A 19,034-nucleotide genomic window follows, 5' to 3' on the forward strand; every position below is an offset into this window, starting at 1 on the left:
CATGATGGGTCGCGGGTAAGCTGGAGCCTATCCCAGCATTAACAGGTGAGAGGCAGGGTACACCCTGGACAGGTCACCAGTCCATCACAGGGCCAACACATAGGGGACAAACAACCATCCACACACACACACACTCACTCCTAGGGAGAATTTAGAGTAATCAATTAACCTAACATGCATGTCTTTGGACGGTGGGAGGAAGCCAGAGCACACGGAGAGAACCCACGCATACACGGGGAGAACATGCAAACTCCACACAGAAAGGCCACTGCCATCAAGGTTTGAGCCTCCCCCCAGCTGAGATTCGAACCATCGACCTTCTTGCTGTGAGGCTGCAGTGCTAACCACCACACCACCATGCAGCCTGACTATTTGACATTAACTACAAAACATGATGAACTTGTTTTCAACTCTCACATGACATGTATGAAAGCAGTCTCGAGGAGGATATATATATATATATGCTGGTCTGTTTAAGTCTTTATAAAATGTAAATAAGTAATAAATAATGCTGAAAGGCTGTAGCTGTCTATTTGTTTCTCAGAGGGATCATCATTGCAGAAACTTGAAATCCAGACAACAATAGCTTTGATTGTTCAGTTATTGTACTATACTATATATGTAATTAAGGGATGTTTTTGTTAAGGCTTTTGTTCCATTGAAGGTTTACTCTGAGCAGCTAACAAAAGCTGCCCCACATACATAGATAGGCAGAATGAATGGGAAGACATGTAAATTGTGCAGAAAATAACTGGTATGCATGAGAAGTTGGATTCCCTCAAGCGTAAATATCCGTGTCTTTTTGGAAAAGAGACGAAAATCTCTAATGGCAACTGTGAAAATTCTTTAGAGGCAATTTCACATTTATATAATGTCTCTTGATGCAACATCATTAACCATCAAATCGTGCAGTTTTGGCCATGATGGCCCTTCAAGTTTCATATGTCTATGTCAAATTTATGATTAGTTTGCACATTTGCTGCATTCAACAAAGCTCCACTGACCTATTAAATGAGGGGAAGGGGGTCATGGGGGAGTGTAGAGGGGCGTGAGGATGTTGGGATAAATTAGGCAATTATAAGATCTCACAGCCGAGGACAATGAGCTTATAACAAACTGGGGGAAGATTGAGAAAGGAAGAGTCCAGATAGATGAAACACCCACTACAGTAAAGAACTTCACTGTCAGTCTAGTCCTCTGTGGATTTACATGACATTTTCTGGATGAAAACTTGTAAATACTTTGAGTCTGAAAAATGCCAGAGGAAGTAGAACGGGAGAAACTATCAGAGATCATCCGACAGTGGAATATTAACAGACTGGACCTGTTTGAAATTAGCCAACCAGATGAGGTGAGTTTTCTGCAGACATCTTTGCAGTTGGTGATTTTTAGATTTATTGAAAGCTTCTGACACAGTAAACCACAATATTTTGCTTCAAAATCTGCATAAATATGGATTCAAAGACAAAGTCTATAATTGTCTGTGTAATGATTTATCTAACAGGGAACAGTATGTCCTTATGAAAAATTATTAATCTTAAAGGAATTCGGTGGATTACGGTGTACCACAAGGATAAATTCTGGGACCATAATTATTTATTTTTTATATTAATATTAACATTACATAAACATTCTCATCAAACGCATAAATAAGGATCTTAATTATTCTGAATGGTTCAGAGCAAATAAATTGTCATTAAATGTTAAAAAGTCTAACTATGTTATTTGCAGGAAATAAAAAATGTAAATGTGATTAAAGCAAAATTTGTATTAATAATTAAGGAATAACAAGAGTGTCATCTACATGTTTGTTAGGAGTTCTAATTGAGGATTAATTGTGTTGGAAGAAACAAGTCGAACATGTCTGCATAAAAATAACTAAATCCAGTGGAATCATGAGTACGATAAGAAATCTAGTACATTACAAATGTTATTCAACACTATATACAATTTAATTTATCCTCACTTAAATTATTATAATATATTATGGGGAAATGCCTACACTACCAACTTAAATAAAATTTTTATTCGATAAAAAAAAGTTTGTTCGGATAGCAACTCTTTCCAAACCCGGTGCCCTAAGTTCACCTTTGTTTTTAAAATTAAAACTCTTAAATGTTTTTTTGAATTAACATTCATTTGTCCTGTACATTTGTATTTAGAGTATTGTTTGATGATGACTGGCCTTCCTACATAAAACATTATTTTTTATATAATTGCCAGTCCCATCATTATTTTACGAGGCAGGTGGTAAAATTACATCTGTATCTGCTACAAAACACCTCGTGATCAGTTGGTGATCAGATACCATGGTGCTAAACCGTGGAACAGACATTTACATCTTTTGGATTCATCTATAATATTATCCATGTATAAAAATAGACTAAAACACAATTTATTGGCTGAGTACAGACCTCGATTAAAAGTAGAACAACCAGGACTTGATTGTATGTGTGTTTGTAAAACATGATTATTTTATATGTATTTTGTTTATTTTATTGTTTCTGATGTAATTTTTTTTGCGGGGGGAGTGGTGCTGTTATAAGCCTATTTGCTATCATGTGCATGCTAAAAAATCCCCAAAACAAACAAACAAACCAAATAATAGGGCGGGGCATTTCTGTTATTTCCTCTTCCTCCACGTCTGGTCCTGCTGCAGCAGTGCGTCTCATGTAAACAGAAGGGAGCGGTTTTATTAAAATGAAGAGACGTCTGCTCCTAAAAGACAATGAAAAACATATATTATTTCTTTTACTTTTCTTTTTAACTACATGCGATTTTATTCTGGTGGATAAAAGTGTGGAGGCAAGACAGCAAAGGTAAGACATTTTATGACTATGTTTTACAAAGGTGAAGCATAAATGAATCTTGGTCATGAGTCCTACAGTTTTGGAATATGTGAGATGTGAGCTTTCAGTAGAGGTATCGTTTGTCTGTGTTCATGCCGTCAGATTGACACGAGGAGCCATAATTGGTGTTTACATATGTTTTCGGGGTTTTCCACGAAGCTGAATTAAGGGAAAGTCTGGCTTATCTTGATAAGTCTGGTTAATTTAAAAGAGAGTGCAGTTGTTACACCAAAATCTGTGACCCATCAGAATCTGTGACTGCAGGGGGTGATAGTGAGGTTTTTTTTTTTTTCTTTTTTTTTTCCCCTGTATCACTGTCTTAAAAGATGCGAGAAGAGCATTTACGTAAACTATGGAAGGATGAAGTAGTTGACTACCTCTGACTTTGTTAAATATTTGATTATCATCTAACTGATTGTATTTCAGGAGTAATACTCATCAGAAAGAGACGCTTGTCATAGTATCTCAAAGGAAACTAACTATACAGTCGCTATAAAATGTAGAAAATGGATTTATTTAATTATGTTTTAAGCTGAGCAGTATTTGGTAGACTGGCACATTGCATGCTGATGCGCTGTCGTCAAAATATATATAACTCGCCATAAAAAAAAAAAAAAAAAAAAAAGCTAAATGTTTTACAAATTTTTTCAGATGCATGGGAATTTAACATTAGCTGTTTAACAGAGATGTGTGACCTTACTGTATATCCCTTAAAATAAACCCAGGGACTTCTCCATCTCCCATCTTCACATTTTATGTGAGCCTCACAGAGCCTGTATGACCCAGGTCACCATTTCTGAAAGCCATCAGAATGTGTGACCTTACTGTACATGCATTATAATAAACCAGATTCTGAGCTGCTCTAAAATATGGAACATGTTCAATATTCCCGATTGTCAGCTACAGCAAGTTTTGCAGCGGATTATTGGGACAAAGCGGCTCGTCACACCAACAGACCAAATGATAATTGGACAGGGAAGTCTTACGATGATCAGGTGTTTGCCATCCGAGGTCGGGAAGAGGCAAAATCGGGACAAAAACAGCCCAAAAATTGTTATCTGTGTACCAGGCTTTAACCCTTTAAGTACTGTAATTATGGCAGTCCGCCTAGTCCTTTTAGTCTTTTTTTTTCAATAAAAGTGTCAGAAAATAGTATTTTAGTGAAATACTTTGCACTTTTTTTGAGGACAAATGTACCTTTAAAAATATATCAAGTATTTGTCATTCTAATGTATTCTTAATGCTTATAACAGTGTCTAAATACAAAAAAGTAAAAAAACGGATTTGAAATATCACCAGGTTTTGCTTTATGAACAATTCAAATGTATAGGAACAAAAAATCCAATATTACAGAAATGAAATTTAACCTATTTTACAACATCACAAAAAGTTTTGTTTGCCTGCAGCTTTCAGTTTTCATATTTGAGGCTTTTATATTTGTAGATTTTCAGGCGTTTTTTAGCAGCCATGGTAGATGGTGAAGCAGTTCCTGTCTAGCTGAAGACAGAGGCCAACTTTGCACTCCAAACACATCCAGGGTGTACATCTTTTGCACAGAGTGCATTGTTTCCTCCCTTGGCTTGCCTTCTGACATACAAACTGTCACTTACTGTGTTTGAGAGGATGTTGCTGCACCGGTCTCATCCTGTTCATCCTTCTCCAGAAATCTCTGGGGGACTTTCCTCTCTCTGTCTGATCTCCTCAGATGATCTCTTTCCATTATTTACAGATTTATTTACACAATTCTACAATGACTACAAATAATTAGGCCAGGAAATATGGAAAAAAAACTAACTTCAGCAAGAAAAGTGGAATGATGAAGAAAAAAGATGAATTACAGCAAAAAAGAGAAAAAACACACTAAAACAATAAAAAACTATACTAATCCTTTTATTTACAATTACAAAATATTATTTACAGAAGGTATCTACACAAAACACGTCGAGAAAATCCGCTAGATGGCACTAAAATCACCGCTACGATCCGACAGATGTTGTCTCGTTCTCCGCTGCTGCTTCCCACAGTTGTTTCCCGCCGCTGCTCCTTTTGCCCCGCCCACTCGTGCGTAACCCGCGAAAACCGTAACATGCCATATATCAACAGAAAGCTACGTTTCTTGGCTTTCAGAATCTGTTGGAATTACGTTGATAGCGTAAATGGTCGCGGAGTTACGCTAATTTGAATCGCGGGTGTCATTTTCCATCGGCGGCGATAGAATCGTACTTAAAGCAGGGCAGTACCCCTGGAAACCATGGGAACAGTGTTGTACAGTACAGTCTACATGCAACCAGCTAAAGGTACAAAGAAGAAAAATCTACTGTGAATTTAATGACTGCACAGACGCCCTTCAACTACTGCACTGCCTCTTTTTATGTCTCTTCCTGAGAATGCACATTATCATGTCCACTGTCACCATGCATGTCATTGTCTGAAACTGATGTTGTTTCTGAAGTGAACTCTGAACTCTATACTGTCCTCTAACAACCATGCCAATGTACAGCAGACATGGTAAAATGAGGGCAGTGACATTTGACAATGTGTGTAACAGACTGTACCTATTTACGTATGTATTTGGAACAAAATGAGGCTACAGATGTTTACTGTAAAAAAAAAAAAAAAAAAAAAAAAACACAAACGCTGTACACATGCAAACACACACATACATACACACACAAAAAAGTGTCTGTAACAACCTAGATAGCTAAAAATGTTTGGCCCAATCATGGCCCACATTTGCAGTTTTGTTTGGCCCACATTTGGTCTTGATTTACTGCACTGACTCCATGTGATGGTGGCTGCCAAAACTCCACCACATGACCATCATAAGTGCCAAAAGAAGTCCAGATTAGGCCCAAACATGTCTGCTATCTGGAAAGGTTTAATATTCACACTTTAAAAACATGTATATACAGAAATCTGCAGTGACAAATCCTGTAATTAAATTAAATTACAGTTAACTACTTTGATCACTGTGGTCAATACAGCATCTTGAAGACATCATTATGGACTGCAGGAGTAGTAGTAGTAGCTTAAGGCAGAGAATATGCTTACTTTTGAATCTTGCATGGGCAACCAGCTCTGTTATGAGTGTATTTGTTCATATACTTGCTTGAAGACAAGGCTTGTTCCCAGAGGATTCCACTAGGGGGCACATAAAAAAAATGTGAGTGTAAACAAAATGCTAAATGTGGTGACAATAGGCAAGGTTAGTATTTGGCTAATTTTGACATCATGGCAAAAAAACCCCAGCAGCTGTATCATAGATGGTATAAAAGACCCATAAACCAAGCACAACATGGCGAGCATGCCTCGCATGTCAACTTCTAAAATAGTTCTGATCACCAGCCATTGTGGCAAGCATATTTGTCACTGTACATTGATGTATAGTAAAAATGCAGGTAACTTCAGGCCCAGTCACCAAACCAACCCTTTAAACTTTTCATCATTTTTGTTGCCACTTACGCTGTACATCCAGTCAAACTGGATCCCTACACTCCCCCTACTGGTTACTGGTATATGGCAGCTTGCAAATGTGTAGCTTTTATTTCTATGCAAACACTTTAAACAAATGCGAAATATGCAAGGCGGCCATGATAAACGCACATACGTTTAATTAAAAATTATTAAAGAAAATAGATAATTTTTTAAATTAAATCATGTAAAGTATATTCTCAGCCTAATTAGTAGGGAAAGTTGTGTTTGTGAATTTGCTATTCTATGAACAAACCTCTGAAGCATCATAATTTGGGCCCGATGATACAGAAAAGCAGATACTGTATGTTTTTTTTTTAAGTTCAGATTTAAAGGTCACTGAAGGGTTGTTTGTTTTTCTTTAGAAATATACATATATATATTTTATCCAAAACTGACTTTCTAGAAAAGATAAGATGATTTACCCTCAAAGTCCTTTCAACGGAATGGTTTAAGGACATTTTATTAAAAGCGAAACGCTTTTTTGTGTTGAGTAAATCCCCACACAGGACATATTAATGACCGTCTCCTGTTTTTTCACAGAAACTGAAGTTTCATGGTGTGATCCGCTTCTACTTTGAGGATCATATAGAAGGCAACGTGGCCACAAAGTGCCTGCGGGTTTGCAGCAGCTCTCAGACTCAAGAGCTCATTGAAACTCTTTCAGAGAAATTCAGGCCCGACATGAAAATGCTGACGACTAGTTATTCCCTATATGAGATCCACACTAATAAAGGTAAGACTTTATTAAAAGGTCTTGTAACATTTGAGGCTCTAAAGAAGTTTTATTTAGCTGGGGTGAGTGAAAAATGGCTCTTTGGATTGTAAAGGTTGCAGACCCCTGGTCTAGAAAATAGTAGTTTTGATGTAGAACAACATATAGTAGTACATTGCATGCTGCGTTCACTTGCACCTCTGCCCAGGTAAAGGTCAGTTTACATTAAATATTAGAATTTGATTGCATTTTCTTGGCATGGCACATGGATGGCAATGCATGTATAAGCTTATGTTTTGGGTAGAACAATGCTTATGTAATATATTAAAATATGTAATTATGTGTTAGAAAGTAAATAAGTAAGTAAAGTTTATTTATTAAGTGCTTTAAAAAAAATAAATGTAGTTGTAGTGGTAGACTGTTCCATAGCTTTGGTGCTATTTTCATGTGCGGGGAACGCCTAACAAATTCTGAGCCTGTGATCAAGGACACCATCTAATGGTTAGATGCTGCATCTCATGGTTAGCGTCTAACCCTAGCTAACCACATCTTTTAAAGGGGCAAAAGACTGTGCGCTGCCTGTAGACCAAAAGAGTGTGTCATGAGCCACAGCTCCCTCTACCTCTTCCCCCACCCCCAACTCGCCTCGTCTGCAAACAAATATGCAAAGCGCAAACACACTGAGCAAATAATATCACCATTTTGTGGAACATGTTAAAGTAGCTTATAACGTTGATGTTGTTGCTTACTGTCCAGTCAAACGGTAGCATCTTTAGCTTCCGCAAAGCTCTCCACTTTGGAAATACAAGGCCTAATGTTGATCTGAATTATGTCCCTTTCTTGTCCCAACGCTCAGCAGAGATAAGAAAAGAAGACGATGTCTCACTCTATAGGTTTTTTTTTTCTCTGCTGAGAGTGGCACGTGTGCAATAAAGTCCGCCAGGGTAAAAATATGGTGGCCAACCACGGAACAAAGCGGCAGCAGAGGACGTCAATAGTCTGGGATAACTTCACGTTAAACTTACAAAATAAATTAAATACATGTGAGATTTGTAAAACGGACCTTGCGTACCATGAAAGTACATCTGCAATGCTCGAACATTTAAAGATGAGGAACGTCGGACTTACATAACAACCTCATGCAAGATTTAAAAGTTGAAAGTGAAATAAGATCCATTTAATAATTCTGAGATACATAATCTGATTTGTCGACTAGTCGTTTTAATTGTCGATGACTAGTCGATGATCAGAATAGTCGTTAGTTGCAGCCCTATTGTCAACAACATCGACTAATCGTTGCAGCCCTATTTTAGAGGTTATGTTGGATCCTGGTTGTCTGCAGGTGAACGGTTCCTTCTGCTCTCCACAATTGTGCTTTGAAAATATGAGCTGCCATTACTTATTTGCTCCCTCCTTTAATAGGAAGGGAGGGCCGAGGGAGGCGGCGATTCATATGGTAATGGTAAATGGTCTGTATTTATATAGCGCTTTACTGTATCTGGAATGAAACCCAAAGCACTTTACATCATACTTCACATTCACCCATTCACACACTGTTGGCAGAAGCTGCCATGCAAGGCGTTCAACCACGACCCATCAGGAGCAATTAGGGGTTCAGTGTCTTGCCCAAGGACACCTCAACATGAACTCGACTCGGCCAAGGATCAAACTGGCAACCCTCGGGTTACAAGACGACCGCTCTACATTTCTGAGCCATGCTGCCCATGTACGTTCATATGAACGTACATGAACACACGGCCGGACCGGCTGGTAAACAGAGGAGGCATGTGATGTCATGCTATACTCCAGATGAAATTACACTTCTTGTTCACATAGCGATTTTTAAATCTAAAAACGATGAATTTCCACTTATTGCTCCTTTAACTTCTCATTCGAATCATTCATGAGTGAGAGCGAAGTAGAAAACTCATGATGAGTCTTGATCCTTCGGCTTCTAATTCAACCAGCTGGCTGATGCTGTCCTCCATATAAACAACTAAGATGTTATCAAGACACAGCTGGTCAATGATGTCATCATGAAGTAAAAACGTAGGTGGATGTTGAACCTATGCTATGCAGATTTATGAAATGAAATCAATGTTGATAGCTTAAAAAATGGAATTTTGGTTGCTTTGTTGCTTTAAGAAAACAATCAGACTATTTCTTTCTATTTTTTCATGTTGCAAAAGAACGCAAGTTGGACCTGGATGAGAGACCTTTGGTTGTACAGCTGAGCTGGAAATCAGACAACAGAGAAGGACGTTTTGTGTTAAAGAAAGACGGGGACAGTTTGAAGGTAAACCTGAAATACTAAAAAATAGCAAGACTTTGAATTGTAACTCTCACTCTTATATACTATGAATCTACTCTGTTTGCATGTTGGGACAATGAAGGAAAGCTGTCTCGAGAAGGAAAAAGGAGGTGTTATCCAAACCTTTAAGAGGACGCTGTCACGAAAAGGAAAGACAAAAGAGAAGAGCAAAACCAGTGCAGTGGACAAGTTATCAGAAGATGAGAGCGGGTAAAATGTTCACCTATATCCAGACTGCTGTCACAGGCCTGCTGTGCTGAAGATTAATATCCCCTTCTTTACAATTAAAATCCAGATCAACAGAAGACCTATTGAACAATAACACAGAAACCCCAAAACACTGCAAGAAGAATAAGGAGCACAGGCAGGCTCCTGAGGGTAAGTAATACTGAACAGCACAATCATTTTATACTGCATTAAACACTATCGAGAAGCAGGATTTCTCACATTCATGTCGTTTCAGCTCAGCCAAGATTACCCATAGAGATTCACTTCTCTGATAATGGTGAGTGTGAAACAAAACCACACCTTATCTTCATTGTGTGATTTCTTTCATTCTTTTTAAAAAAAATATTTTTAGTTTCATATCCCCAGTTAAGAGCACGTTGTAATGTCATCCTGCCCCCTGCTGGTGTTTTTTTACATTGCAGCGGAGGAGCTCTTCCTGTCTGCAGTCATTAATTACACCAACAGCTCCACAGTTCATTTCAAGCTCTCACCTGCTTACATCCTCTATGCTGCGTGCCGGTTTGTTCTGCGACGCCATTACACTCGAGGCTCTCCATCTTCTGAACACACACATCATGTAACATTAATCACAAACACAATGGTAGCCATGACAGGGAATGTCATCCAGGCAAGTTTATGAAAACTTTCCTCACTTTTGTGTTTATTTACAAGCATCAGTTTGTTTAGGATTAGTCTTTTTTTTATTCTCAATATGGATTTTTTTAAATGCCGCCACCTCAAAGTCTGTATGTGTTCCTTAAGTTTATGTGACGCTGCAATGTGAGCTGTGTTTGCATCTCCAGAGGCAGAAAGCCATGGCCGGGGCCCTCGCCTTCTGGATGGCCAATTCCTCTGAGCTGCTGAACTTCCTCAAACATGACAAAGACCTCAGCCCGCTTACACAGAATAGTCAGCTAAATCTGTCCCACCAGGTGCACAGAGCCTACAGGTACAGATGACAGACCAGCACAGAGATCAAATCGTCATCATATCCTCCCACACAGTTTACACAACAATCACAACTCAAGACTTTTCATCCAGTTTACATTGTATAAATTGTCTATAGAATATATTTATATGGACCAAAAAATATTTTACTGCAGATCCATAAATCCATGTACACACTCACTGGTCACTTTATTAAATCCACCTGTTCAAATGCTTGTTAACATAAATAACTAATCAGCCAATCACATGGCAGCAATTCACTGCATTTAGTCATGTAGACATGGACAACAGAAGATAGAAAATATTGCCTGGTCTGACGAGTCTCCATTTTAGTTGCAACCTTTCAGATGGTAGGTTCAGAATTTGGTGGAAACAACATGAAAGCATGGATCCATCCTACCTTGTATCAATGGTTCAGACCGCTGCTGGTGATGGTGTAGGTGATATTTCTTGGGCCCCTTACTACCAGCTGATCATGTTTTAACCACCACAGCCTACCTGAGCATTGTTCAATGACCACATACACACCTTTATGACCACAGTGTAGCATCGTCTGATGGCTACTTCCACCAGGATATTACACCATGTCACAAAGCTCAAATCGTCTCCAGCTGCTTTCTAAAACATGACAATGAGTTCACTGGACTCCAACGGCCTCCACAGTCACCAGATCTCAATCCAACAGAGCAGCAGATTCTCATCATGGATGTGCAGCCGACAAATCTGCAGCAACTGTGTGGTGTTGTCATGTCAAAATCTCAGGAATGTTTCCGACACCTTGTTGAATCCATGACACCAAGAATTAAGGCAGGTATGAAGGCAAAAGGTGGACCTAATAAAGTGGCTTGTGAGTGTGCATACATAGTACAACTTTTTACAGAAAAAAAAAATGAGCTCTATGGAGACTAATTACTATAGTTTTGTAGATTTAATGTTTTTACATTTACAGTTGATACAGGATTCCAGCTCATTAATATTTATTTTCCAATGTTTTTATTTAAAACAGACTAAAAGGTCATTTTAGCACCTGGAGTCTTTTACAACTGAACCATGTTGTATGCGTTTGGTTTGGTATCATCTTGCTGAAATAATCAAGACTTCTACTGATAAGGATGTCACAGATGTTAGCAGATGTTGATCTAAAGCCTATAGTATATATAGTATTAAATGATGGATTTATAGACGTGCATGTTCCCTATGTTACACCCACTAATGCACCTCTAAATTTTTCCTAATCTTGGATTTTAAGATAGAAAATGAGATTGTATTAGCTTAGCTCTGTTGCATTTGATGCTTCGTGCTTTATTTATCTATTTTTATTCCCTAAAGTTTCTTGCTACAGTGTCTACAGAATGAGTTAAGAAAACATTTACCTACTTTCCTGATTGATCCTGAGCAACACGGTGCACTACCAGCTGGAATAGGTATTGATCATTTTACAGAAATACCACAGATAAAAATATTGTAGCCTAAACACCACTCTTGAAAGAGCTGTGAACATTTTACTTTGTCTCACTGTTACAGAGATGGTGCTGAACACCTTGATGAATGCCATGTCTCTATTAAGGCGCTGTCGGGTCAATCCCACCCTCACCATTCAGCTCTTTTCCCAGCTCTTCCATTTCATCAGCATTTGGCTCTTTAACCAGCTCATGAACCGAGACGCCAGAACTCCAGGTCTGCGCTCCCACTACTGGGGATCTGCTCTCCGCCAGAGGCTCACAGCCATCGAAGCCTGGGCAGAGAGGCAGGGCCTGGAGCTGGCTGCCGACTGCCACCTGGGAAACATCATACAGGTGTCAAACTGCCTGCACTGCATGTCTCAACACTTATAAATACAAGGCTTGAACTGAGGTTTTGTTATTGTTATTTAAAAAAAAAAACAACAGGATCCATTACTTATTCCACTTACAAGCAAAACCTGGATCAAGCGTTTCTCTGTTCTACTATTATCTGCAGCTCTGATAGATTATACAGTCCATTGTGAACTCAGCTTTCATTTACAGTGTGAAAGAATATTTTCTCTTTAGGAACAAGATGCTAAAATAGTACTGCCTGGCTGTTTCTAGGCAACCACACTCCTGACCATGAATAAGTACTCAACGCAGGATGCCAAGGACATTCAGAATACCTGTTTCAAGTTGAACTCACTGCAGCTGCGGATGTTGCTGTCAGGCTACGTCTATGCAACCAATGAGCCTCACATCCCTCCTGTGAGTACGTTCACTCCTCCCAAAGCCATGCAAGAGCTTTTCAGTATTCTTAATATAAAAAAGTGGCATGTATAAATCAAAGTACCAGCACCAATCAAGCAGTGGTGATATCTGGAATATTTTATGAGCATCTGGCACAGATGTACATAAGCTTTAGCTTTTTGTATGTAGTAGAAGCTTCATCCCCGGAACATGAATTCAGCAACATCGATTTACAATAGCATGAATAATTTACACTAATGAATATGATCATGAATAATACATGCAGGATAGTGAAGTGAGTTGATACATTACCCCACTGCTTTTTGGTGAATTATTTCTTTAATATTTACTTGAACATGAGGTGTGAGAAGAAATGTTACTGGGACTATAAATCCCAGGTCCCCATCGCTGGCAAACAGTCAATGTCTAGTATCATTATGAGCCCTAAAATGCCTGGAGGCCAGTTGTGGGCAAACTATGGGAAGAACTAGAAGTAGGAGGTAGAAGTGGTTTAGGTGGGACAATTTATTCATTTTTTTTTATCTCTGGCAGCATGTCAGAGATTTTATTAGGATGTAAAACAGCTGCTTCAGGTAAACACTGGTGAGAAACACCTGTGACTGTTTTCAGGAAGGTTCTGCCAGTTTTACCCACATCTATGAATTATTTGTGACTCAGGTTGTCAAATACAGTACGAACCTGAAAGAGAAAAAAAAAATTTGTGAATGGCTGAAACAGTCTTGCTGACAATCTGCCACAAACCTTCATCACAGTTGCTCCTAAAATGTAAATGAATGAATGAATGGATTAATTAATTAATTAACAAAATTGATTATGTAATGATTGTTTATTTGGTTTACAATTAAATATTAAATATATATATATGTATATATAATAAAAAATTTCTTTTTTTTTAAATTCCTGGCTGTCTGTGGATTAAACAATGAAGGAAATGTGTGATGGGTCCATATAATTATTAATTTTTGCATTATAAGATAAATTATACAATGGATTAATTTAATATAATGACTTAATATTTCTTTTATTGGAAATATTCAATCTACACATGACCTGGTTTACAATATGAACCCAAAATGTGTCAAATGCACATCAGTTATTGAAGTGCAGCAGAATTAATATTGAGTAGCACGAAGTGGAATAATAACCATCTAAGTCTTTTGAAATATGAGTATTTAACTAAATTTCTTCTGTGAAAACAATTCAACTTAGAAGAGCTTTTACAGCCTCCAGCTCTCACACCATTACCACTCAGTTTCATCATCATCTTGCTCTTATGACAACACAGATCTGATGTTGCACTTGTCTACCTCTGCAGGGAAGTCAAAGGCCAGGGTTATCTTTATCATTCTGCTCAGACTCACAGCAGGCAGATTAAATGTCCCCTCGTTGGATCCTTGTCACACGATGACAAATGTCAATCGACTACATGTACACCCACTCGACCTTTTCCTGAAATATTTCCGCCGCCTCAGTGTCTGTCATCCTCGCTGCAGGATTTGATCGATGCTGTAGTGAGGGCTGCCGAGGCCTCAGCGGATAACCTGATTCGGAGTGAAGGACGTGACATCCAGCTGGAGGAGAGCCTCGATCTGCACCTGCCTTTCCTGCTTCCGGAGGGAGGATATTCCTGTGACACTGTGAAAGGAATCCCTCCGGGGTTTAGAGAGTTTTTGGAGCCAATTTGTCAGAAAGGTATGAGATTCTGAAATTAAAAGCCAGGGATCGACTGTATTTGAGCCTGAAATGGTTTCTCAGAATTTGTATTTTAATACATCTTGCTTTGGCAGGTCTTTGCTCGTTGACATCTCAGCCAAAATCCGAAGGCGACTGGACTGTGCACTTCAATAACTCTGTTCCCTCTGAGGATGGAGCATATTTGGTGAAGAAAAACAAAGCATGTTCAGCGGTCCAAGATAAACTGAAATATGATTTAACAGTGAAATAAAGTTCAGCATTTTGTCTAATTTTCCTAACAGGGAGTGAACAGACAGCCTGAGATTGAGACCATAACCTTACACAAGCCTCTGAACAGTGGGATGGGAGTCAGCATTGTAGCCGCCAAGGTGACTCAGTAAATTTTGGCAGAATGTTGTAAAATTTAATCATGGAAACTAAATTCACAAAAGTTCAGTGAATGAACTGCATCCTTTTTTTCTCCCACAGGGAGCAGGGCAGGGTAACCTTGGGATCTATATTAAATCTATAGTCAAGGGAGGCCCAGCTGAAATGGTGAGAACAAAACCCGTCTGGTCCAGCTGAACTTCAGTGCTGACACAGAAAACGTATTTTTATGATATTACATAAGGAAGGATGGCATTAAATGTACATCTCTGCTTGTACAGAATGGGAGGTTAGCAGCTGGAGATCAGCTGCTCAGTGTGGATGGTCACAATCTGGTTGGACTCAGCCAAGAAAGGTAGCTACACCACAGCATGATGTGCAGTTGGGAAATTTTCTCTTTTTCTTTTAGGGTTTTTTCAGAGACTGAAGTAGGGCCGGCAAATCTCAACAAGTACTCATTACGTTGCCATGAAAAAAATTAAAAACAATAACAATTTGTGGAGAGAAATATGGCAGTTTTTGCCAGCATGATGTGTGATCATCAGTCATGGCTATCAGAGCACTCTCGGTTTGGACAACAGGAAACCAATCCTGGCAAACGGAAAGTCACTCAGAGCTGGGCCATAAAAAAAATCTGTTTAAGTTGAGTTTTACATCACATCTGCATCAGGCAGCTGTTTACTTTGCCATTACAGTGAATGTGACAACATGAACCATACAGGGGAAACATAGATGCAATCCTTTAAAGCTTGATGGTGGACGGGACATTTGATAGTGTACCAATAATCAGTCATGAGTTCAGACGTGTGATCAGTCAGACAGTTTGGCTTACTGGCACTTGAACTGCAGCTGGAAAATGTGAACAGGACAGATGTAGAATTTTATTTGGCAATACAAGACATCATCCTTTTAAAAAGAAAGTAACAAGACTTTTGAAGCCATACATGTTTACAGGTAAATCTGGTTAACTTTCTGAAATGTTGAAGTATATTAACTTTAAATATGGCTTTTTACTCAAACTGCTATGATTGTTCTGAGGGTTGAGTTGTTTAAGATTACGTAAAATTCCCTCTTCTCATGGGTCACCTCTGAGAAGCCTTCAGATCCGGAAATTTTCAATCTGAGAGTGCTCTGACTGCTGTGTGCTAACAGAAGAAGTACGCACACAGTGCAGTTTGTGGGTAAACCAAAGCTATTAAGAGACGGACAAGGAGATACTGTGTTATACATAGCTGAAATTTTCAGGTTCCAGTGGTTGTGGCTAGCACTGCTGAATGACAGATGTTAGCTGAGAATGTATTTTCTGAATTACTTAATTTTCCTGTAAAATTTGTATATTTTAGAAGACAAATGTTATTGTAAATATGTTTCTTAGGGCTTAAGAAAAGGCTGAAAATTGACAAACTATGCAGTAGGTCTAACACTAATATAAATCAGTAATTAGTTGCTGTCCTGAAAATGAAGCAGTTTTACACTGATTTAAAAAAAACAAAAAAAAACATCAGCATCCTGTTATTAGCTGCTTGATAGCAACATGTTCTTTTTATCAAAGAGTCCTGAAACACTAAAGCCTGTTTCAATCGAAAACTAACCTTTCTAACCTTATTAATCTTACATTTATTTAGGGCAGCAGCAATCATGATGCAACCTGGCCCTGTAGTGACCCTACAGGTTGCAAAGTTTGGTGCGAGCTACCATGGTCTTGGGGCCCTGCTGAGTGAAGCAACTACAGAAAAAACTACAAGTAGGAATCTATTATACAGTCAAACATCTGTTTTTCCCCTCTCTGTCCTTTAGTACCTAATTAAAACCTTCTGTTGTTTCACAATCCAAAGGAGGCCGTGCTCAGCCACATGAAAACACGTCCGTGCTGTACTGTGTCGTGGATCTTGGCTCGTCGGAGAGGCTCCACGGAGGCAGCAAAAAAAAGGACCAGATGATGCAGAGGAACAGACAGCTCTACCGCTCCAACCCCAACATGACCGGTGAGTGAACTTCCATTTTGATCAGTAATTGCTCCTGGGCACGTGCTCGGTGTGTTACTTAATTTAAAATGCATTTAATGAACAAGGGTGAGTCAGAAGCTCTGATACTGTTATTGTCTGCTTGTTCTAACAGACCTGCACCTGGAGGATGGAGAGGAACCTGCTGACCCCGATGCGAGAGGAAATGTCACTTCTGTTTCCACCACCAACCTTTGCACTGATGTGAGATTTAACAGGTTTTTTATTTCATTTCATAAGCTTCAGCTGTTATGTGATGACAAAATCAAAGGATAGAAACAGGACAAAGGATATTCTATTTACATGGAAATTCATTAAAAAAATATACTTGAATATTAGTCAGATGTTGTCACGATCTGGTAAAATAAACATTCTACTAAACTGTTGAATCAACTAAACACTCAAGTGTTGAACATTTTCTTTTTGTGCTTGTATCTAGACATTTCACAGAGAATATTTGACTCTTCCAAACCCCAAGTCCAAAGACAAGAGCCTGTCTGAGATAAACCGACCTCATCAAACCTTCAAAATGTCTTTAGGAGCTTTAGAAAAACAGAGCAGCAATAAGAGAGCATTTATGGTATGTCACAATGCGCCTCAGGCACAGAAATAATGACCTGTTTAAGTTATTTAGCATCAAGGAAAAATAGTAAATTAACAACTGAATACATCATATTTAACGCTTTTTATTTCTTTAAGCGTCAAGCCCTCTCACAGGAGAACCTGTGCATGGACAGTGGAGGCCCCCTGCTGGACAAAAGACAGAACGCATGGCAACAGAGGGACCAGGCTGCAAAGCAAACTCAAAGTCACTACTCCTCCTTCCCAATTCGCTCAAGTCTTTCTTCTAATGACATCCTCTCCAATCACAGTTCTCCCACCAAACAACAACAAAGCAGTCGTACAAGTGCAGCTGGTGTCTGGAGAATGCCTTTTTCCCAGCAGGCCATACCTGCACCTTCAGTCCAGCCAATACGCATCGACATCCCTGTAACCAGAGCAGCAAGCACACAGTCAAATCTTCCACTTACCACCTTCCAGCAGAGTTCCTCTTTGTTAGCTGTGAAGATGAGCCAGACACTTAAAGTCAGTGGACACACACAGAGTCCTCAAAGTCAAATGGATCATATTTATGCCTGTCCTGTCCCTGCAGCTAAGAAGCTACCTCAACCTCAGCAGCAAAGATCAGCCACATGCAGAGGTAAAACAGAAAAACCCCAAGTGAGCATCACTCCAACAAAAAAACATGTTTCCTTCCTAGAAGATGCCCCTCAGCAGAACAAGAGGGAAGGAGGTCCTGTGAGGCAAAGAGACCCTCGGGTGTTGTGTGACCCCTGGAAGAGGGAGGCCCAGGAGAAGCTGGAGAAGCAACGGAGGCTTCAAGCAGTGGAGCACCTGGTGGAGGAGGTGCAGGAGCTGCAGGCTAAAGCCAAGCGCACGGCGGAGGAGAACAACAGACTGCGGAGGCTTAATTTAGAGTGGCAGTTTCAGAAGAGGGTGCAGGAGATGCAGCAGAGGGGGGAGGATGAACAGGATGAGGAAGATTTGGACATGATGGTGACCCTGCAGCAGCTGGAGAACAGAATGCCACATGCTGAGGTTGAAGTGGAAAATGTTTTTTACACTACATTTATTTGATTTAAAAGCTTTTGCTCTTCGTCTGATTATTTTCTTCTATGTTTAGAACAATAGAAGTTCTGGAGGGAATGCCAACCGGGAACTGAAAGAGGAGAATCAGGTTCCTCATCTCTTCTATGAGGAAGACAAGGCAAAGACTGGTAATAATTCACAAACACAATAAAGAAAATGAAACATTTTAATGTCATATTGATTTATTCAAAACAAGGTGTGTTTATCTGACATTTCATCTTTAATTCTAATGACATAATTTCCATATTTTTGTCAGATCAAAGAGCAAGTGGCGTTCACAATATGGCATCGGAAGCGTGAGTACAGTTAATGGTACCCAAACATTTCCAGTAGAGTTCAACTCGATTTCATGTGAATGACAGAAATGTCCACAACATAAAAGCTATTTGATTCTTTCGCTTGAAAAGTGCTGGAAAGAATATCCCTGAGTAAAATAAATCTGCAGATTACACTCCATAAATTCATTTTAAAACAGTGTTGGCTGTTTGTGTCCCCATTATGGAAAAATTCAAGTATTTCTGCTCTTATTTTTGTTTATTTTGCAGAAACCAGGAGGAGAAAATGAAGAAATGTGTGTCAGCT

General features: G+C 39.1%; 1 protein-coding gene across 1 annotated transcript; it reads left to right on the forward strand.

Annotated features, from left to right (window-relative positions):
* Positions 1-1,255: 1,255 nt before the first annotated feature.
* Positions 1,256-18,752, forward strand: LOC121631636 (afadin). The gene is made up of 22 exons (XM_041972641.1): positions 1,256-1,351; positions 6,864-7,056; positions 9,225-9,331; positions 9,429-9,556; positions 9,642-9,724; positions 9,997-10,202; positions 10,378-10,523; positions 11,852-11,946; positions 12,047-12,318; positions 12,592-12,735; positions 14,232-14,430; positions 14,526-14,617; positions 14,715-14,801; positions 14,902-14,967; positions 15,081-15,154; positions 16,425-16,543; positions 16,638-16,784; positions 16,918-17,006; positions 17,242-17,382; positions 17,502-18,401; positions 18,487-18,580; positions 18,709-18,752. The coding sequence occupies exons 1-22, from the start codon at positions 1,256-1,258 to the stop codon at positions 18,750-18,752; spliced, it is 3,522 nt and encodes a 1,173-aa protein (XP_041828575.1).
* The last annotated feature ends 282 nt before the right edge of the window (positions 18,753-19,034 follow it).

Source organism: Melanotaenia boesemani, chromosome 20 (genome assembly GCF_017639745.1).
Source record: "Melanotaenia boesemani isolate fMelBoe1 chromosome 20, fMelBoe1.pri, whole genome shotgun sequence".
Classification (NCBI taxonomy): Eukaryota; Metazoa; Chordata; class Actinopteri; order Atheriniformes; family Melanotaeniidae; genus Melanotaenia; species Melanotaenia boesemani.